The 23,679-nt window shown below is 42.0% G+C and overlaps 1 protein-coding gene across 24 annotated transcripts in view; it reads left to right on the top strand.

Annotated features, from left to right (window-relative positions):
• The window catches only part of gphna (gephyrin a), a 471,572-nt gene that overhangs the window by 112,740 nt on the left and 335,153 nt on the right, over positions 1–23,679 (top strand). For 23 of the 24 annotated variants that reach the window (XR_009655626.1, XM_060933582.1, XM_060933579.1 and 20 more), the window contains 2 exons: positions 15,925–16,019; positions 16,095–16,161. The exons of the other annotated variant lie outside the window; for it this stretch is intronic. Coding sequence is in view for 22 of the 23 variants with exons in the window: in XM_060933582.1 (XP_060789565.1) it covers positions 15,925–16,019; positions 16,095–16,161 (162 nt within the window). In the remaining variant the exon portion in view is untranslated. The remainder of the gene's footprint in view (positions 1–15,924; positions 16,020–16,094; positions 16,162–23,679) is intronic. 24 annotated transcript variants of the gene reach the window in all.

Here is a 23,679-nt window from a genome sequence, read left to right as displayed (position 1 = left end):
TACTGCTTATCTGGATCTGGGTCATGGGGGTAGCAGCCTAAGCAGAGCAGCCCAGACTTCCCTCTCCTCGGCCACCTCCACCAGCTCTTCCGGGGGAATACCGAGGCGTTCCCAGGCCAGCCAAGAGATGTAATCTCTCCAGCGTGTCCTGGGTCTGCCCTGGGGTCTCCTCCCGGTGGAGCATGCCCAGAAAACCTCCCTTGGGAGGTGTCCAGGGAGCATCCTAACAAGGTGCCCGAATCACCTCTACTGACTCCTTTCAATGTGGAGGAGCAGCAGTTCTACTCTAAGGCTCTCCCAAATGGCCAAGCTTCTCACCCTGTCTCTAAGGGAGAGCCCAGCCACCCTGCGGAGAAAACTAATTTCTACCGCTTCTAGCCGCGATCTCATTCTTTCGGTCACTACCCATAGCTCGTGACCATAGGTGAGAGTGGGAACGTAGAGGGACCAGTAAATTGAGAGCTTTGCCTTTTGGCTCAGCTCTCTCTTTACCACCACAGACGGGTTTAGTGTTCGCATCACTGCTGACGCTGCCCCGATCTGTCTGTCCAACTCCCGCTCCCCTTTACCTTCACTCATGAACAAAACCCCGAGATACTTAAACTCCTCCACTTTAGGTTGCTACTCCCCCTTGACCCGGAGTAGGTACTCCACCCGTTTCTGGCTGAGTGCCATGGACTTGGAGGTGCTGCTCCTCATCCCAGCTGCTTCGCACTCTGCTGCAAACCGGGTTTATTTATTTATTTATTTATTTATTTTTATTTGAGGCTTCATGAACGGAACAAATTTTGTTGTAAAGCAGTTTGTGTTTGAGGTACAAATGCCAAAGGAAAATGGATTACCTTTTTGGATGATGATCATGAAAAACAAGCATTACCATATCAATTAGTTACACACAAGTGAACAATATTTATAGAGTTGTCTTAGTTTTGTCAGAAAAGCCTCTGACAACACTAAATCAAAGCAAGACACCCAACAAACATCAAGCTGCTTAGCTGCATCAGCAGTTATTACTTTTATGCCCAAAGAAACTCAAAATAACATACCACGCTTAATAAAAAAGTTAGGGAAGCCATAAAAAGTGTTTTCTTACCCTTTGAACTTTTCTTTTGCGGACTACTGACCATGTTGTCTTCTTTGTCTTGTCCGCGTTTTGGCCGAAGATTGTGGGACACGCATCTGGGTTCAGCGCTGGCTTGTACAGTATTCCTAATGCCGGTGCATCCGAGTTGTTTGAGTGAAACAGTTTTCTTCAAAATCTTCCGAGCACGAGTTAAGTAAAGCAGTGTTTGTTTACCCTCTTTCTGCGTTGTCGCAGGGGTTGGACTGTCTACTACGGTGATTACGGTAGGCTAGCCTAGTGACGTCTTGAAGTTTTTCATGAATGAGTCGAGAGCATGCTAAGCGTGCTAACGAGTGCTTATCCTGCCAGGAATGTGTAAAAACTTGCGCACTTGCCTCTTCAACAGATTTAGGTAAGTCAGATTGTATGCAGATCTGTTTGTAGGTTGTCTAGCAAGGTTACAGTCCCCAGAATGAGGCTGTCATGGCAGCACTACTTGTACCGGGGATATAAATATGAAAAGTTACCTCTCTTGTTCAGTCACACAGGAGTAGATCAGCTGTTCACTATTCCCTCAATGTTTATTAGTAACATCAGTATTATCTTTCCCCCCTCCACTTTGTTGTTAGAGAAATGGAATTTCAAATTTTTTTTCATATAAACTTTTAATGAAATAATCTTCAGCCAGGGGAAGCTTCAAGTCTTACTCGCTATGTGGACCTTCCGTGTCTTGCGCCCAAATGACGTCAGAGCATTTCCAGAAACAATTGAGGGGATTTTTCTAATTGGTTAAAATATTTTCAATGGCAGCCTCCATGAAATTGTCCATTCTGCATAGAAACTGACTTTTGGAGATGTATATCTTCGTTGTGTGAGCTCCTTATTTTCAGTTATTCACATGAATTGTTAGTTTATATCATAATCTATCTTCATAACTGTATTTTATACTGTATTTAACTGTATTTTATTTTATAGCATCAATGAAGCTGGCTTTATGTTAGGACTGTTAATGTTATAGTCATGTTGTCTGTTGTTGCCCGGATGGGGATGGGCTCCCTTTTGAGTCTGGTTCCTCTCAAGGTTTCTTCCTCATGTCGTCTGAGGGAGTTTTTCCTTGCCACCGTCGCCACAGGCGTGCTCGTTGGGGATAGATTAGGGATAAAATTAGCTCATATTTTAAGTCGTTCAAATTCTGTAAAGCTGCTTTGCGACAATGTTTATTACAAATAAACTTGACTTCACTTGACTTGACTTTTAAAAATGTTTTCTTTTCTTTTAAGACTGCAATTCCCAGTATCCTCTAATACCTGTCATTTTGCCCTTCATCCATTGCCGTAGGACTTTTTTCCTGTCTGCGCAAAGTCTTTTTAAAGTGAGAGTCAGGACGCGCACTCTAACCCCACTCTTCAGGCCGGGTAGACACTCCTCAATGGCACAGTTAACTGAGATGACCACCAGTCTGTAGGTTTTTTCCAGACTTTCCTTGTCTGAGACTCGTGGAGGGTGGGAACATCCATTTTCCCATGCAGGCTATTGGCCTGCCCACTGCCCTAATGTGCCCTAGCATGTGTTTATAAGGACTCTCTAAACACACAGCCTTGGCGAAGTATTTGCGCTGTACCTAGTGTCTCACATTACCAAACCTTGTGTCTATGTATTGCCTTTCTGGTTTTGACTTTGTTTGGTGTATTTGGACTCTGCCTTTTGTTTTTGCTTCTGCCATTCTGTTTGTGCCTTGTGTGATCATTGCCCATTTCACGACTCTGCCTTTTGTCTTATATTTTTGAACTGTTTGCCTGCCTGTTTGTAAATACTTTTCCATCTTTTCCACTTACATCCATCTTTTGCCTGCGTTCCTCTTTCCACCAGAAACAAACAATAAGTAATCAAGTCTGCAGTCAAGTTAACAATACGTGTTAACACAAAAGGCTTAATGAGCCTTGCTTTGGTGTCGATTATTAACAATTATCGAGAATGGTGATTTAAAGAATCGATAAAAGGATGAAACAACTGCTGATACCACTAAACTTAACACCTAGTTAAAGCGGTGGTGTTTTTATACCCCCTGCCCAGCCCTGCAGCGCGACATGATTTGCAAAACATGAATTAACTGAATGGTGAAGATTTAGAAAACAGCATGGGTTGGAAATTGACAACAATATACCAGTAACCTTCATCATTTCCATAACAGATGAAGAAATCATCACCTTTGTGATCTTTTAAAGCGCTAGTCTAATGAAAATTACATCATAAAGTCCCGGGTTTTCTGTGTGTGATATGTTCAAATAGGTTGGAAAGTTCACTGATAAATTAAAAAATTGGTTCGAAAAATTTTGTTGCGTCTGAATTTTGTTCCAAAAACCACCAAAAGCTTGTCTGCCGTTATTAGATCGCAGCGATTCACAGGTCAGCGGCACTGCATGTGTGACATCATTTGTGCCACTGCCTTCTTTTGTGTCCACACTGACTCTATACTATTCTCTGCAATGGCAGGTGTTCTTGATACTGATTCTTTTGAAAAAGACAAGAAAGCTCTTCAAATTTGTCCTCAATCTTTGGTTGGTTGTCTGAGGACGATTTAGAACCTATAGCCATGGAGAAAGAGGCAGACGAATATGCAAGCCAAATCGATTGTAGAGAAGAACAACTGCTCCAGTGGTTTTCTGGAACCCAGGAAGTTAAAGGCGTCGTGCGGTAATTTCAGCAATCAGGCTATATCATGTGTCAAAATGTCGGGTTTGGTGGGTTATTCAAGCCCCTCAGTTTCCCGCGATCTCAGTGTCACGATGCGCCCGCTACAAGCATTTAAAGTTGACGCACACAGCCAAATTTAGGCAGCCAGCCGTTAACTAGGTCAACTTATGTGTGACATCATACCAGTAACCTCCCTTGGGTGATGCTGGCCTGTCGCCATGTTTTCTCTATAGCGTGCGTTTACCAGAGTTGTTTACATTGCGGATTTTGTGGATTTATTCAGTTTGTGGATAGTTTTGAACACTCAAAACACTATGAAATGATGTATTAATATTCTGTGATACAAAATGCCTAATCGGTGTATTGTGTTTGGCTGTAACAACGAGCCCCAGCCAGGAATTGCCTTACACGAATTTCCCACTGACAAGACAGTTCAAGAAGTTTCACAAAACTCCAATTAAACCTCCATGATCTTGCAATATTATGTACAACACCCCATGTCGCTTTTAATAGGTCTAAGATCATCATGGGAGAGCAAAATAGATCTATAGGATAGAAACCAAAAGGCCAAATTTGGACTTGTGTCCAAATTTTACAGTGATTTATGCCACAGAGCTGCCTTTAACTAATAATTATCACTTATTACTGACGATTGTACATTTACTAAACAATACAATACAAAGCTCAGTACTCTCAGCCTATAACATACTGAATATCAAGTTAAAATCAACCGCAATAAAAGGAAAATGATGAAAACTGGAATATCAAGGGGTCTACTGTATCAGAAGGCCCACTGCATTTCGCAAGATCGCAAGTTGTCAAGTTGCTAGAATTCAATCTTTCTAGCTATACTTTCACCCCATACAGCTATCAGTATTACACATAATCATAGATTAATCACACAGCATTCTAATTCAAGTGAAAATGGTCTTTAAAAATACACACAAGTAGTGATTTAGTCAGAGAAACCAACCAAAACAAGTCTTCAAGTTGCCGGTCTTCTTCATTCTCGTCTTCGTTTCTGTCGTCGTCAGAACTGTCCTCATTTTCTTCTGAAGATGAGCGCTCAGGTTCAAATCTGTAAGGCTGGATACCACCAGGACATTCAGCTGTCAAAATCTATACTTGTGGGCCATTTTCTTCTTCTGTATCGGTAAAATCAAAGCTAATTTCCTCAGCATCGCTCCTATTTTCTGGTGTGTCCGCCATTGCAACTGCACCAAGTGGTTACTGGTATGACGTCACGCAGCTGTTCCATTGACCGAGAGGGGGCGCTGCGAACGCGGGAAATTTCAAGTGATGGGCATGACCAAATAAGGACCGATTACAACCGCGGGAAGCTTTTGAAAAATCGACGGTCAATTTATTTTGAATCTCGAAAGCATTCTGGTGCAGAATAATGCGACTTTTATCGCCACTGCGTGACGCCTTTAATACATGGTACAAATCATAGTTTGCCTTCTTTTTATTTATTTATTTATTTATTTATAAGATTAATTTATAATCATTCTGTGATAAACTTCCCTATGTATTTCTGAATCTTGTCATTGCTATTTTGTCCACTGAAACACATGCGACATTATATTACATCTACAAACATTATTTCATTATCAAATGAATGGACACGCCGTCCTGTTATCTCTCTCAACTAATGCCGCTTTTCCACTACAAACGCGGCTGAGTCGGGCTGAGCCGTGCCGTGCTGAGTTGGGCTGAGTCGAGCTGAGTGGGGCTATTGAAGTTGCATTTCGACTACAACCGCGCTGAACCGTGCTGGCTGGAAGTGGGTGGACACATTGGGTGGAGTTAGCGAAAGTGGGTGGACGTCACGTGATGTCGTTAAGCAGCGCAAACAGTGACATCAGTGAGCTTTTAAGCAGTAGTCTCACAACCCGGATAGTAAACAATAAACATGGAGTCGTTAGTGTTGCTGGTCTTGGTGCTGTGGCTTGTTGTCACCGACAACGCCAACAGATACTGGCAAGAGCGTATAGATGAGGCGAGGTGCATAAGGCTTCAGAAATTCTCGTAATTCATAATTATTATTCTTCCGGGTTTACGGTGTTTACAGATCCCAGCGTGCTCGCGGGGCGTGTGTGGGAGTGAGGACACTCCTCCTCACCAATCAGTGCACAGGGGAGTGTCTGCTCACGCCCCTAGCCTCACTCGGCTCGCTTTGGCTCGCTTCAGCCCCACTCCAAAACGGTGCGAGTTTTAGGGGCTAAGCAGGGCTGAAGCGAGCCGAGTCGTGCTGTTCTTTGGTAGTCGAAACGCGAGCCGTGTCGGGCTGAAGCGAGCTGAAGTGAGCTGAAAAAGGGTAGTGGAAAAGGGCCATAACTTATCTGTTTTTTTTCTTTTTTTCTGTATTTATAGGCTCTGAAAGATATTCTCTCACAACATGAGCAAAATGTACGCTGTTCAATTAATACTGTATCTTCAGGTATTCTTAACACATCGTATCCATCCAGCTGTCCATTATCTGTAGTTGCTTATCCTGTTCTACAGGGTTGCAGGCAAGCTGGAGCCTATCCCAGCTGACTATGGGCGAGAGGTGGGGTAGACCCTGGACAAGTCGCCAGGTTATCGCAGGGCTGACACAGAGACAAACAACCATTCACACTCACATTCACACCTACGGTCAATTTAGAGCCACCAATTAACCTAACCTGCATGTCTTTGGACTGTGGGGGAAACTGGAGCACTCGGAGAAAACCCACGCAGACACGGGGAGAACATGCAAACTCCACAGAGAAAGGCCCTTGCCGGCCGCTGGGGTCGAACCCAGGACCTTCTTGCTGTGAGGCGACAGTGCTAACCACTACACCACCGTGCTGCCCATCGTATCCATCTTTTGTCTAATGCTGCCTGTAAACAAAATAAACTGTCTAAACAACCACCTTCTTCTCCTTTCGGTATTTCATCCAAGTGTGCTATAACCAAAACAGCCGAAGCATCTGTGCCTACTGTTGTACAAATAGCAGTTCCTCTTTCTTCATATACTGCATCAGGCACAAACAGAAACAGTTTTTGCACCCTCTCTTTCAACTACAGCATCGGAATTTTAGGAAAAAAAAGATTACGGTAATTGCTCTCTGACCCCCCCGCCACCCCACACACACCTCTACTTAAAGGAGATACACAGAGCCTTTATTTTTAAATAAATTTCTGAGTGGATAGTATCTCCATTCTTGACTCTTGTATGCTGCATAAATCGGAATAAAAAAAATATTTTTGAGAGTTAAAATCGACCGCAAAGTTGGTATTCGAGCTGCCCTGCTGAGCCAGCCAGCCCTGAGTGCGTGACGTCACTGCAGTAACTGGTTTTAAGGCCAAGACCTTTTACAGCTATAGACCAAAGTCATATAAATAAAAATTTATGGTGAAAGGAAGAAATACCGTTACTGACTTGCTCAACTAAGACTGATTTGACTTCATTGATTGTGGGTTGACTCATTAAAACAGGATAGGTGTTGTTATAACTTATGCAACATACATGTACATGCATGCATTTTCACTGATAAAATGTAAAAGGCTAATTAAATAATCAGATGAACTGAGACAATCACATTCTGAAGCAAATTAAATAATCTTATACCGGTAACTTAAATACACAATACAAGTTACATGTATTAATCTAAATGCAGGTACACAACGTGTTGTGGGTTTTTTTTTTTAATCCAAATGAGAGTTGGAGTTTACCCATCTATGTTCTCACTTCTTGAAGGCCGATTGTTTTTGAAACAATCTGACTTTCAGTTGTTTGTTCAGTTCTCTGTTCATTCACTTCTTCCACGTAAGGGCAAGATGGCAGCAATATCCAGTTTAGAAATAAGACGGCTGGTTCACTCGTTCACTTTTCTCCATACTGAGTACTCCACCATTACTGCTCGGCTCAGGCAATTACTAAAACCCAGGACGGAACGGGATGTCACCAGTTTTAGCAACAACTGCGGTGAGGTCACTGCCTGAGCGATATGTTCTGTCCCAGGTTTTAGCAACAACCCTCAGCTCACTCCGGGAGGCCTAGTGCAACTGAACTCACTTTACTTTTTAATAAATAAATAAATACTTTTCTTGTAGTTTTCTTTAATTGTTGATACTGCACCCTCTTTCAATCCGGGCTTATAGCCAACACTCCTCAACAGATCAGAGGTCTCGTACGAGTCTTCAGTAAAATGTATAGAGCAGAGGAGAGACCACTTCGTAGGCGCCCAATCTGCCCGTGAACAACTTGCAAAACGCATCCAAATTTTTGAAGTTTGAACATTCTTGTGCCATGAATGCAACGTAAATCCAGCTTCTGTCGTGTCGCTGCACCGGCCAAAAACACATCTATGTGGCATGGTGATAAATTAGCTCAAAATGGAGGATCGAAGTTGCAGTTAGCTCTGTGTTTTAGTATCGCGGAAGTGGTGATGAGACCGATAGACTTCCTGTTGTGACGTTACAGACGTCAAGGTCATTTACTCAGACCGCTACCTATATAAATCACTTTAATAGTAAAAATTACTATATTAGATTTATTGTTAACACTTCAAACTATTCCTGCGCCATTCTTGAGGTCTCAAGGCATTTGTAAATGAAAGTGAGGCCATGGATCTGCATATACGCTTTAACGTTATAGCACAAAACAGAAAGGGTCTACATGGTCCTAATTGGTACTGTTAGAACCAGAAGAGGTTGGTAGTTTTATGAGCAACTTAGTTTTGGTGGTGAATTCTTGTAGCTGTTGCACGCTTGCTGCCCACAATGCCTATGGTACAACATGCTACCGGCTCCAGCACTAGAAGTGCCGAATTACTGCCATTATTTAGCCTTGTATAAAACTTCAGAACTGCTATCAGTGAAAAGGATAAAAGACTAGGGACAACTAATAAATTCAAGCAACAGGCTAAACACAAGCTTGGCATTTCCTGTGCGGTGAGCTATTTGGGATGGCGCTTCTGACTTTTGTTTCCAGATCATAGGAAATGCCCCATGTACCAGATGTCGCTCAAATCCTGCTATGTGAATCTGCCTCACAAATTTATCTTTTTCAAAATGTATGGAGCAGACACCAAACCGTCCTGTTGGCTTGAAGTTACCTCTCTCTGTCTGTACAAATTGAACCCATTCATTCTGTAAGTGTCCTGCCAACTTTGAGCTATAATGGATCAAAATTCCGCTTTTTTTTTTTTTATCGGCTAGGCCTACCCTTCAATAGCCTTGAATGACACACCTCTTAGGAGGCATGATTTGGTTTTAGCTTTGTTGTGGAATAAAAAAAATCGTTAAACAAGGGCTACACTTTGCAAAGCAGACAAAGCCAGAAACGCCACGAACTTTCGAGCATTTCACATATGACGTCAGTTCCTTTGAATTAACAGTAACTTACCAGGAACGCATTCACGTAATGCTGCACTCAAAGAGCCAGACTTTACCAATTAAATAGAACATGTTCCCGGTCTCGTATTAAAATACAGTTTTGACAGTAAACTATTTAACATGTCTAGTTTTATAAGGTATAATTTCCAGGGGTGATGTCATTTTCGTAAGACTAGCATTTTAATAAATCACGTCAATAAACTGCAATAGTAAATCAGAAGGAGAAATTCGTGATAAGGAGAATGTGTCTAAAGTTTCCCTTATAACATGAGTATTTGTTGTGGCAAGTGGGTCCATTTCAGTATTGCTAACTTTTCGGTATTACGAACTATAAGTATGTCCACCAAGGAGTTCATTATCACGGGGTTGCATTGTATATATACAGTCCCCTCTGAAAGTTTTGGAACAGTGAGTCTAATGCGTTTTGTTTTTGCAATTAGTGTATAGCATAAGTGAAAGACGCTTTGCTACCATGAGAGAGCACGAGCTGGGGGGTTTCTGTTTAAAACCGTCCAACAATCTCTGAAAAACACACGTTTACACACACACACACACACACACACACACACACACACACACACACACACACACACACACACACACACACACACAGACATGAGGAGAAGCTGGAGATTGTGTGGCTTTTTTTTTTTCAAAAAAATGATCTACCATTTCATAGAGCTCAAAACCAAAATTGGGTTTGAGCTCGATGAAATGGTAGATCACGATGAATATGAAATGATGGATCAGAATTTCTGCTTTCATTTCCTATTATTTACATCTAGATGCGTTAAACAACTTAGAACATGGCGCCTTTTGTCTGAGCCCACCCATTTTTCAAGTAATCTGAAATATTGGAACATGTGACTGGTGTTTTTGTTGTCCAGGTGTTCCTTGTTAGATTGACTGTTTAAACAGTTAATAGCATAGCTCTCCACGCGCAAAGTGCGTGGAGCGAAGTCCCATACTTATAGAAATGCATCAACCTTATTTGTTTGATCACTTGATGGTATGATGTCCATACATACAGTTGTGGTCAGAAGTTTACATACAGTGACATGAATGTCATCTTGGATATGAATGTTAAGGCAATATTTGGGCTTTCAGTAATTTATTTGAACTGTTCTTTTCCTGTGGCAGAATGATTGTACAGCATACATCTTTAATTAAAAAAACACTGGAATTTAGTGCACAAATTTTAATTTTCTTTGGGTTTTCTGAAATCAACCCATGTCAAAATTAGACATACAAGGTCAAAAATTTACATACACTCAATTAGATTATTATTTCAGAGGTGCTGAAACTTCCAAAATGTCTCTTATCTTGCCAAAGCTGAGGTCTCTTAACTTCCTGTTAGTGATCATGATTGACAACAGCTGGTAACTTCTCTGTGCCTTCATAAAAAGGGTTTGTGAGATGCTGACCTCTTCTGCTCCTTGGATCTGCCTGATCCATCCTGATGCCCTATGTCTGGTCAGAGTCTCATCACATCGCTCCTGTGGAGGATGGCCCCATATGGACAGTCGGAAGTCACACTTGGAAGATGCTCTGGACACTTACAGTAATGCTCTTATGGCTGAGGACTGTAGTTGGCTTGCTAACTTTAGGACTGCAGTTGTCATGAGCAGTTTTGCACTCAAGTTTCCATCAGTTGAAGAGTTATAACATCAACGAAACTGACTTCATGTTAAAACTGTTAATGTTATAATCATGTTGTCTGTTGTCACCCAAATGAGGATGGGTTCCCTTTTGAGTCTGGTTCCTGAGGGAACCAGACTCTGGTTCCTGAGGGAACCATCTGAGGGAGTTTTTCCTTGCCATCATCGCCACAGGGGATAGATTAGGGATAAAATTAGCTTATGTTTAAAGTCATTCAAATTCTGTAAAGCTGCTTTGCGACAATGTCTATTGTTAAAAGCGCTATAGAAATAAACTTGACTTGTTTACAGCACTCATTGGATTGACCAACACACAGTAAAATGGGAAAGTCCAAGGAGCTCAGTGCAGATCTGAGAAAGAGGATCACAGATATACACAAACTCCAGAATGTCTCTTGGAGCCATTTCTAAACAACTGCAAATTCCAAGATCAGTTCAAACAATTGTATCCAAGTTATTGTGAGGTGAAGTTACAACCCCGATTCCAAAAAAGTTGGGACAAAGTACAAATTGTAAATAAAAATGGAATGCAATGATGTGGAAGTTTCAAAATTCCATATTTTATTCAGAATAGAACATAGATGACATATCAAATGTTTAAACTGAGAAAATGTATCATTTAAAGAGAAAAATTAGGTGATTTTAAATTTCATGACAACAACACATCTCAAAAAAGTTGGGACAAGGCCATGTTTACCACTGTGAGACATCCCCTTTTCTCTTTACAACAGTCTGTAAACGTCTGGGGACTGAGGAGACAAGTTGCTCAAGTTTAGGGACAGGAATGTTAACCCATTCTTGTCTAATGTAGGATTCTAGTTGCTCAACTGTCTTAGGTCTTTTTTGTCGTATCTTCCGTTTTATGATGCGCCAAATGTTTTCTATGGGTGAAAGATCTGGACTGCAGGCTGGCCAGTTCAGTACCCGGACCCTTCTTCTATGCAGCCATGATGCTGTAATTGATGCAGTATGTGGTTTGGCATTGTCATGCTGGAAAATGCAAGGTCTTCCCTGAAAGAGACGTCGTCTGGATGGGAGCATATGTTGCGCTAGAACCTGGATATACCTTTCGGCATTGATGGTGTCTTTCCAGATGTGTAAGCTGCCTTTGCCACACGCACTAATGCAACCCCGTACCATCAGAGATGCAGGCTTCTGAACTGAGCGCTGATAACAACTTGGGTCGTCCTTCTCCTCTTTAGTCCGAATGACATGGTGTCCCTGATTTCCATAAAGAACTTCAAATTTTGATTCGTCTGACCACAGAACAGTTTTCCACTTTGCCACAGTCCATTTTAAATGAGCCTTGGCCCAGAGAAGACGTCTGCGCTTCTGGATCATGTTTAGATATGGCTTCTTCTTTGAACTATAGAGTTTTAGCTGGCAACGGCGGATGTCATGGGGAATTGTGTTCACAGATAATATTCTCTGGAAATATTCCTGAGCCCATTTTGTGATTTCCAATACAGAAGCATGCCTGTATGTGATGCAGTGCCATCTAAGGGCCTGAAGATCACAGGCACCCAGTATGGTTTTCCGGCCTTGACCCTTACGCACAGAGATTCTTCCAGATTCTCTGAATCTTTTGATGATATTATGAACTGTAGATGATATGTTCAAACTCTGCAATTTTACACTGTCGAACTCCTTTCTGTTATTGCTCCACTATTTGTCGGTGCAGAATTAGGGGGATTGGTGATCCTCTTCCCATCTTTACTTCTGAGAGCTGCTGCCACTCCAAGATGCTCTTTTTATACCCAGTCATGTTAATGACCTATTGACAATTGACCTAATGAGTTGCAATTTGATCCTCCAGCTGTTCGTTTTTTGTACCTTTAACTCTTCCAGCCTCTTATTGCCCTGTCCCAACTTTTTTGAAATGTGTTGCTGTCATGAAATTTCAAATGAGCCAATATTTGACATGAAATTTCAAAATGTCTCACTTTCGACATTTGATATGTTGTCTATGTTCTATTATGAATACAATATCAGTTTTGGAGATTTGTAAATTATTGCATTCCGTTTTTATTTACAATTTGTACTTTGACCCAACTTTTTTGGAATCGGGGTTGTAAAAAATTCGTAAGCGAGGACGCATGCAATTGGGATAAATGGCTCGAACCCCTGTTATTTGCAGTGCGAGAGGTCCCACAAGCCTCCACGGGGTTCTCCCCATTCGAATTATTATATGGGCATAAGCCGCACGGCATCCTAGATGTACTGTGGGAAAATTGGGAGGAGGGACCTTCACCGAGCAAAAACGAAATTCAATACATTATTGATCTGCATGCAAAACTCCACACACTCACACACCTAACCCAGGAGAATTTGCGGCAGGCTCAAGAACGGCAAATCCACCTGTATGACAGGGATACGCGCCTTAGGGAGTTCGCACCGGGAGATAAAGTACTCGTACTGTCGCCCACGTCGAGCTCCAAATTGATCGCCAAGTGGCAAGGACCCTTTGAGGTCACACAGCGAGTCAGGGACATTGACTATGAGGTGAGGCGAATGGACAGGGGTGGGGCGCTACAGATTTACCACCTCAATTTGCTTAAAATCTGGAACGAGGAGGTCCCCGTGGCGTTGGTGTCGGTGGTTCCAGAGAAGGCGGAGCTGGGGCCGGAGGTTCAAAAAGGAACATTGACATCGCTTACCTCTCCTGTCCCCTGTGGAGACCACCTCTCCCCGACCCATCTCACGGAGGTTGCCCAGTTGCAGACCGAATTTTCGGATGTGTTCTCGCCCCTGCCCGGCCACACTGGCCTCATAGAACACCACATCGAGACGCCCCCAGGGGTGGTAGTGCGTAGCCGCCCTTACAGGCTACCCAAACACAAGAAAAAGGTGGATCGGGAAGAACTCAAGGCCATGCTCGAAATGGGCATCGTCGAGGAGTCCCACAGTGACTGGAGCAGCCTGGTGGTCTTGGTTCCCAAGGCCAACGGGTTGGTCCGGTTCTGTGTGGACTATAGAAACGTCAACGCGCTGTCTAAATTCAACGTGTACCCAGTGCCTCGCATTGACGAGTTGCTGGATCGACTAGGCACAGCTCGCTTTTATTCGACACTGGATTTGACAAAGGGTTATTGGCAGATCCCTTTGACTGCATTATCCCGAGAAAAAACGGCCGTTTCCACACCATTTAGCTTCCACCAATTTGTCACACTTCCTTTTGGGCTGTTTGGGGTGCCCGCTACGTTCCAGCAGCTCATGGACAGGGTCCTCCGCCCCCATGCCACCTACGTGGCCGCATACTTGGACGACATAATCTATAGTAATGACTGAATGCGGCATCTGCAACACCTGAGGGCCATCCTTAGGTCGCTGAGGCGAGCGGGTCTCATGGCCAACCCGAAGAAGTGTGCGATTGGGCGGGTGGAAGTACGGTATCTGGGCTTCCACTTGGGCAATGGGCAGATGCGTCCCCTAATTAATAAGACAGCAGCAATTGCGGCCTGCCCAAGGCCCAAGACCAAAAAGGGGGTGAGACAGTTCCTGGGGCTGGCTGGCTACTATCATAGGTTTATACCTAATTATTCGGACGTCACCAGCCTGCTGACTGATCTCACAAAAAAGGGGGCACCAGATCTGGTCCAGTGGACGGAGCAATGCCAGCGGGCTTTCTCTGAGGTGAAGGCTGCACTGTGTGGGGAGCCACTCCCCCGACTTTTCTCTCCCCTTTATGTTGCAGACGGACGCGTCGGACAGAGGGCTGGGGGCTGTTTTGTCCCAGGAGGTGGAGGGGGAGGATCACCCCATGCTGTATATCAGCAGGAAGCTGTCAGTGCATGAGGGGCGCTACAGCACAATCGAGAAGGAGTGCCTAGCCATCAAGTGGGCGGTCCTCGCCCTCCGCTACTACCTGCTGGGACACCCTTTCACCCTCTGTTCGGACCACGCGCCCCTCCAGTGGCTCTACCGCATGAAGGATGCCAACGCGCGGATCACCCGTTGGTATCTGGCACTCCAGCCCTTCAACTTCAAGGTGATCCACAGGCCGGGGGTGCAGATGGTTGTGGCGGACTTCCTCTCCCGTCGGGGGGGGGTCGGCTGCAGGCCGGACAGCTGCCCGGCCTGAGTTGGGCGGTGGGGGTATGTGGCAGCGGGGGCGTGGTCAAGCGTCGGTCTGTGACCGGAGGGCGGAGTCAGGGAAGGTAAGTGGCAGAATCACTACACTTGATGTCAATTACCCTGTGTTTGTGTGTCTTCCCAGCGACCACGCCTGATATAAGGAGAGAGAGAGCAGAGGAAGAGAGCTCTCTCCCCAACCAGACGGCTGGTGTGTGTGTGTGTGTGTGTGTCTGAGTGTCTGGGAGAGTGAAAAAACGCTGAAAAGTGTTAATAAATAGTTTTTGGAAACTCAGTTCTGGCCTGCCGTACTTCTGTGCTCCACCCACCCGTGCAAAGTTCTACTGCCAGCTTGAGGCAGTTATTGCAAGCAAGGGATATGTAACCAAATATTAAGTGTTAGTCTTACAGTAAATAAAGTCCAGTACCTCTTACTCACTTAAAATCTACCAAGAAGTGTGCTATGTTCTAAGTTGTTTAATATGCACTGCAAAAAATATCTTTACAAGTGAAAATATCTTGAAAATAATTGAAACAATCTAGCATTTCCTATTAAAATAATACGAGACACCAATTCTGAGATTATTAAACTTAGTTCTAGATTGCAACCAGCTTATTATAAGATGTCTTATCAAGTAAAAATATTTGTCCATGCAGCAAGATAATTTCACTAGTATTCAGTAAGTTTGTCCTCAAATTCAGTTTTCAATTTTTTGCAGTGTGTTAGATGTAAATATTAGGAAATGAAAGATGAAATTCTGCTCTACCCTCTCATATTCATCTTTTGAAGAATAAAAGAATTGGCCTTTCCATTTCAACACTTTTAGAGGGGACTGTGTATAGAAACATGTATATATGTGCTGTTACTGGAGGGGGAGAACAAAAGATATTTTCTCCAATTAATGTTTTGGTGATTGCTGATTTTGAATTGATTTGCTGTGACCCTTCCCTCTAAGGGAAGTGGTTCAAAACTATGCAAGCAAAATGCCCACATAGCATAACAAAGCCATGGTTGTTTTCTTTTTTTTGACACCTATCAAAACTTGTGTGTGCCCTTCTCTCACTTCATTTCAGGCCACGAGGGAAGTAATTGAGCGTGAAGCTCCAGGGATGGCCCTTGCCATGCTCATGGGTTCATTAAATGTCACGCCTCTCGGCATGCTGTCCAGGTGAATATGTACACATAAACAAACACACACATTTATGTGGGCTTTAAGTATTAATCACATGCCTGCCCCCTCTAGACCTGTATGCGGCATCAGAGGCAAAACTCTCATCATTAATCTACCTGGCAGCAAGAAAGGCTCACAGGTACGGCTGTGTGTGTGACTGGGTATCATAACATTTTCAATATTTTCTAGTCCTTTTCAAAAAGAAATGTTTACAGTATCTGGCAAAAGTATTCATCCCCCTTGGTGTTTGTCCTGTTTTGTCGCATTACAAGCTGGAATTAAAATGGATTTTGGGGGGGTTAGTACCATTTGATTTACACAACATGCCTACAACTTTTAAAAGTGCAAATTGTTGTTTTATTGTGACACAAACAATTATGTTGGAGCCAGAATGAGCTATTATTATTCATGGTAATGGTATGATACAATTATGAAATCTTTAATTTATGTTTTGCATTTATGATGGCTTGAAACAATCATATATTATGATTTTGATGCGTATTGTCTACTCTGAGCAAGTACCTGGGGTCAAGTATGAAAGCTGAAATTCTACTCTACCCTCTCATATTCATCTTTTGAAGAATAAAAGAATTGGCCTTTCCATTTCAACGCTTTTAGAGGGGACTGTATATAGAAATAAGTACAGGTATATATGTGCTCATCCCTTCAAGTACCTGGTGTCAGCTGTGCAGGAAAATGGGAGCTGCGATAGTGAGGTGAGGAAGAGAGTGCAGGCAGTTGGAGAAGGATTTCGGGAGTCATTTGTGATAGGAAAGTCCCAGCAAAAGTGAAAGGTAAGATGCATAAGACAGTAGTGAGACCAGCTGTGATGTATGGATCGGAGACCATACCCTTAATGAAGAGACAGGAGGCAAAGTTGGAGGTGGCGGAGTTGAGGATGTTAAGGTTTGCGGTGGGAGTGACAAGGTTGGACAGGATAAGGAACGAGCACATCAGAGGGACAGCACATGTGGAGAGCTTGGGAATTAAGTTAAGAGAGATGAGACTAAGATGGTATGGGCACATCCTGAGAAGAGATGCAGAGCATGTTGGAAGGAGAATGTTGAGGATGGAGCTGCCAGGCACACGAAAACAAGGAAGGCCAAAGAGGAGATACATGGATATGGTGAGAGAGGACATGAAAGTGGCAGGTGTGGTAGAGAAAGATACAGAAGACGGAGCAATGGAGACGAAAGATCCGCTGTGGCGACCCCTAATCGGGAACAGACAAAAGAAGATTGTCTACTCCGAGCAATATGGAAGTACATTTTGGACCCTCACACTTCAGACAGGTGACTGCAGCACCTGATCTGTCAGGCCTAATTTAGTGTGGCATGCATATCCTCTCGGGGACTCAGGAATGCAAGGTATGCAGCCATACGGTTTTTGACTGTGGCAAGGCGCTACTTCAAACTAATCAGGAAATCTGGGCCAACACCACAACATCTTGCACCTCCATACTGCACGGTAGGAACAATTCACCCTGGAATCAAGGTTCAATCAATCTTCATTTTGAGATACAATAAATATCCTTTCGCCAAACTAAACCCACAAACTCAAATCAGCTGTTCATTCGAAAAAGCACTTGAGCGTGTTAACCAAGGCTGTATTTTAGATCGCACTTACAATTGTAATGTAAAAATGTGATTTTTCCCCCTCCTTCCCCCCCTTCCTCTCTTCCCCATATCTTATTCTTTTTATATTTGTATATGTAAATACTTAATTTATTTTAATTTATCTCGAAGTTTTCTCTATTTCTTTTCTCTGTTTATCTATCATGATGCTGCTGGAATCTTAATTTCCCTGAGGGAACCCACCCAAAGGGATCAATAAAGTTTTATCTAATCTAATCTGTCAAAAACCTGGCACCATTGCCTGCTCATGCTGTATTTTTAAGAAATGTTTCTGGAGTTGATCGCTGGAAATTATGCTACGATCGCTTGTGTTGAAGCCCGTTTACCAAGCTTTCAACTTTACTATCTTGGCCTACTTTGTGTTTGAAAATTAGACAAATTCACGCCGCTCATTGGAGGCGCTTTTGTGGAACACTGACATCATTTCATTGATCAGTTTAGTTCTCCATTTTCAGACAACAAATGAATGAAATGATTAATTTACTTCTGATTCTAATGGTATAAAATTACTACGACATTTCAATTGATGAGAGTGTTTTGATTTAAGATAAAAAGTATGCGAAATGAGTGCATTGTTTGAATTCTTTGTTGGAAACCAATCCAAACGATAAAAATGCAGGAAGTGCAAAGTGTGGAGGGTGATATCGATGATGCCCCCTGCTGAGAGGCTGAAACAGCTGAAACAATCTAGAAGTGCCAAAATGGGTGTCTTGACCAGAAAGAAAAACGAAATCACTGGCTTAATGAAGGATGCACGTAATGTTGAAATGGTTAAATCAAAAATGGAAAATGAGTTCAACAAAGCATACAAAGAACTGAATGAATTAAATGATTGTCAAAATTTTGTCAGAAGATGATATTCAAAAGGATCAAAGTGAAAAATGGAAAATGAGTTCAACAAAGCATACAAAGAACTGAATGAATTAAATGATTGTCAAAATTTTGTCAGAAGATGGTATTCAAAAGGATCATACCTGGGTTATCTCAGTGTTTTCAAATCCATCCTTTTCATTACCGTTTTCCTGCTGAAATGACTGATGTGCCAATCCAGTTGCCATGTATTCATTCATTCCATCCATTTTTTCAGGCACAATCTGACATTTCAGAATTCCTTTAAAATGTTTAACTTCGCTGTATTTGCAGCCATCTGAGTTTCCACACTGCAAAAAATGATCTCTTGTTTTGTTGAGAGAAAATATCTTTAATATGGGTGAATTTATCTATTATTTCTTATTAGAAGTTTACTAGAACTCAAATATAAGATTATTTAGCTTACTTTGAGATACTTTTACTAATTTCAAGCCTTAAATTTTCTTATTCTATTGGCAGATAATTTTGCTCATTTAGAAAGAAGCAAAATTATCTGCCAATAGAATAAGAAAATTTAAGGCTTGAAATTAGTAAAAGCGTCTCAAAGTAAGCTAAATAATCTTATATTTGAGTTCTAGTAAACTTCTAATAAGAAATAATTGATAAATTCACCCATATTAAAGATATTTTCTCTCAACAAGAGATCATTTTTTGCAGTGCAGCTCAAGCTTCTCTTTCTCAGCTCTGAGCTCAGCTTCTCTTCTCTCAAGCTGTTGCTTCCTTGTTAGCCTTTCAGCCTTAGCTGTCAATTCAGCTTATTCACTTTCCAGCTGTATTTTAAGAGATGCTATAGATGATTTGGATGACTTTGATTTGGATGTCCCCAAAATCACACCTATGGATGAGTTCAAAAACAGTGTATCAAAATGAAATCAAAATGGATTGATCAAAATGAAAAGGTGACTGATAATGATGCCACAATGGGTACTGCGGTTACTGTCGATGATATTGCACCAAAGGACAACATTTCAAATGTGCAATCACAACACTCATCAAAGTCATCCAAATCATTTATAGCATCTCTTAAAATACAGCTGGAAAGTGAATAAGCTGAATTGACAGCTAAGGCTGAAAGGCTAACAAGGAAGCAACAGCTTGAGAGAAGAGAAGCTGAGCTCAGAGCTGAGAAAGAGAAGCTTGACCTGGAAACTCAGATGGCTGCAAATACAGCAAAGTTAAACATTTTAAAGGAATTTTGAAATGTCAGATTGTGCCTGAAAAAATGGATGGAATGAATGAATACATGGCAACTGGACTGGCACATCAGTCATTTCAGCAGGAAAATGGTAATGAAAAGGATGGATTTGAAAACACTGAGATAACCCAGGTATCCACACAACCTGCAGTTATTTTGGACAGTACCACTGTGGAGGCTGTTCCTCATGCTATGTTATTGGCCGCTCAAAAGGAACCTGAGGAAACAGTAACACATCATACTCTGACAGATGTAGCTGTGTGCAGAAAGACAATACCACCTCATCAGATTCATTATGCCCCTTTGGACAGAAATTATGTCACACATACACACAAGCTTCCTGTAGATGCCACTGTAAATCACAGACCACAGGCTATGCCATATCAAAAGAGTCTCTGATCTCTTTGCCTCTTCAGGTACATGCCGCCCTGACTTCATGTCACGTGGTGCAGAAGCACATGGAGCTGTAGGCACATCAACACGCTTACAAAGCAAAAGTCCTCCAATTACCCACTATGTAAATAAAGACCATGAGCTTGTCAATCTGGTGAATGTAATGGAGAATCAAAACAGAATAAAAGAAACACTCATTAAGCAACAAGGCCAGTTTACTTTGCCATCAGTCACCATCCCTGTCTTTAAAGGAGATCCTGTGGACTATCAGTTCTTCCTAAGAGCCTTTGAGCATGCCATTGAAAGGAAAAGCTGAGAACAGCCAGGATAGGCTGTACTTTTTAGAGCAGTTCACATCAGGACAATCAAGAGAATTGGTGTGCAGTTGCCAATATATGCATCCAGACAGAGGTTATGCTGTGGGAAAGAAGCACTTTGGTGATGAACACAAAATTGCCACCTCATACCTGGACAAAGTCCTCAGGTAGCCAGCGATAAAAGCTGAAGATGCAAAGGCCTTATAAGCTTATTCTGTGTTTCTTAATGGATGTCTTAATGCTATGAACTCAGTGCAGTATTTGGAGGAATTGAATCATCCAACTAACATGAAAGCCATTCTCAGTAAACTACCCTATAAAATACAAGAAAGATAGCAAATTAAAGCTTGTGAACTACAGGATCGCAATGGCACAAAGGCAAAATTTGCAGATTTGGTGGAATTTGTGAGCTATCAATCCAGAATTTTGTCACATCCATTGTTCGGAAGCCTGAATCCTACACAGGCAAGAAAGGCTGGCTCATTATCGCCAAGCAAGCCCATCCTCTCTAAAGACAGAAGGCCCAGAAGTGGATTTGCTGTTTTTTTTGTTTGTTTTGTTTTTTAAACACCAGTGTAGCCCCAGTGACCAACAGCATCCCTGTTACTGAATGTGCTGATAAAACACAAAAGAAATCAATCAAGGAGTGCTTACATTGCAAAGGAGACCATAATCTCAGTTCATGTTCACAACTGAAAAAGAAAAATCATGAGCAAAGGCTGGAGTTCTTGAGAAAAAAAGAGAGTGTGTTTTGGATATTTCGAAGTGGGTCACATGAGTAAAGGTTGCCAAAAGAGACTTACCTGTCAAGTGTGTTCTCTCAAACATCCCACAATCCTGCATGTCAATTAAAAGGAAGTAATTACACCAAAGGATGAAAACTCAAAAGATATGGCTGTGATGAATGCTCTGATCAACATAAATCAAAGTGATGGAGTAATACTGGAGCCAGTGACTCAGAATGCAAACTTGCCATAGTTCCTGTGAAAGTCAAAATGAAGAAAAGTGATAAGATGATTCTAACACATGCCTTTATGGACCCAGATAGCTCTGCAACATTCTGCACCGAGTCCCTGCTCAGACAGTTGCAGACAACAGGAAACAGAACAAACATTTGCTTAAGAACCATGAACAACGAACGCGTTACATTAGGGCGTTACATCAATGATCTACCAAAAAGTTTGTCAAAAATGAAATGTATTCTCTATGCTGATGATACGACAATATATAAATCGTCATCGAATCTCCCTGTCCTTTTTCAATGCGTGAATGATGAACTCAAAAATTTATGTGAGTGGTTTAAAGCCAACAAATTATCGCTGAACGCAAGCAAAACCACCTACATGGTGCTGACAACTAAAAGGGAGGGGAATCTATCTAATTTTCAGCTGACAATGGGAAACGAGATACTGAATAGAGTCGAAAATGTGAAATTTCTTGGAGTCCACATTGATGACAAAATGAGTTGGAAAGCGCATGTTGAATATTGCCAAAAGAAAATTTCAAGTGGCATTCATGCTTTGGTTGCATCAAAAAATTACTTGTCTTGCTTCCATCTCAAGCAACTATACTACTCCCTGATCCACCCATACCTCACATATGGTGTCATCACTTGGGGCTCTGCTGTTGACAAACATATTAGAAGGCTTCGAACTCTCCAGAAAAAAGCGGTGCGAATAATTTCAAAATCTAAGTTCAACGACAGTTCGGCGCCTATCTTTAGTCGCCTAAAAATCCTGACAGTGGACGATCTATTCACTGTTCAACTCTGTAGACTTGTCTATGATCACACCAAAAACGGTCTGCCAGAATCACTTCAGAAAATATTCCGCCCAAATCATGACTTTCACTCTTATTCAACCTGCAATCGAAATGCCATACATTTATCTCGAGTGCGTAAAGACATCGTATTGCGCAGCTTTATTTACAGAGCGCCTACAGCTTGGTTTGCCCTGCCAGAATACATTAAAACTTCCGATACTGTCCGGTGTTTTGATTCAAGACTTAAGAAATACCTTATCGTGAAATATTAAAATTAAAGCTTTTGCAACAATTTAAAGAACTTTAACCCGCTCCGACCGTTCGCATAGTAATAACCAAAATCCTTGTTTGATACTGGGGAGGTGGGCGGGGGGGAATTCTGATGTTCAAATTATTTTCTTTTCATTTATTTTGTTTTTTTTCTTTCTCTTCCTTTTTAATTTTCTTTTGTTCACTTATTTCTTGTTTGCTGTTTGGGTGTGTCTGTCTGCATTTGTTGGGGAGGGTGGGGGATGGGTGGGTCGAGACCGGTTCCGTTTCTGTGTATTTGGTTTTTGTTTATTTTGCTTAATTTGGGACTGACAGATTTTTTAAAATCTTGGTCTCGACCCGAATCATTATTTTTTTAATGTATTTTGTAAATATACCGGTGTGTCTGTTGTACAAAATGATTCGAAATAAAGTATATAACAAAGAACAGGTTGTGAAGACATTTATGGTAACTGGCATGGAAATTGGTGGTCTTGAAAGCAATGAGTATCTGGAACTCCCTGAGGTTTACTCCCACTCTGTGATTCCTGTCAGAGCTGAAAATATCCCCACTCAAGAGGATGTGAAGCAATGGCCATATCTCCATGAAGTGAAAATTCCACAAATAAGAGCAGAAATCGGATTGTTGATTGGGAAAAATGTTCCGAAGGCTTTGGAGCCATGGATGATCATTAACAGCCAGGGCAATGGGCCTTATGATGTAAAAACCACTCTCAAATGGACCATCAATGGACCGCTTGGGAAAGGTACAGAAAAGGTCATTACAGTAAACAGGATCTCTCTGGTAAAACTTGAGGAATTGCTGCAACAGCAGATGAAATATGATTTCCCAGAGTGCCAGCATGAAGAACGCTGAGAGACGTCCCAAGAGGATTGTGCGTTCATGGAGAAGGTCTCAAACTCAGTAAAACTGTATGAAGGGCACTACAGCATTGGATTGTCTTTAAGAAATGATCAAGCCGGGTTTCCCAATAATTGCTGCCTTGCTGAGTGTAATGGAAATTTCTAATAAACACTTCAGAACGCTTAACAGTTGTCTTTTCAGTCATTTATTATAGTAGATCATATAAAGATATATAAAATAGGAAAGGAAAGAGAAGAATAGAAGAAGACATCACTTCTGATGATGCCGAGAGTACGCGCACTCTGAGTTGTGTTTTAGGAATGTTATCTATTATACTCTGAAAGCATTCGCTCACTGCTTGTGTCTTCACGTG

This window comes from Neoarius graeffei, chromosome 11 (genome assembly GCF_027579695.1).
Source record: "Neoarius graeffei isolate fNeoGra1 chromosome 11, fNeoGra1.pri, whole genome shotgun sequence".
In the NCBI taxonomy this organism is placed as follows: Eukaryota; Metazoa; Chordata; class Actinopteri; order Siluriformes; family Ariidae; genus Neoarius; species Neoarius graeffei.
This window is presented reverse-complemented; position numbering and strand designations above follow the sequence as displayed.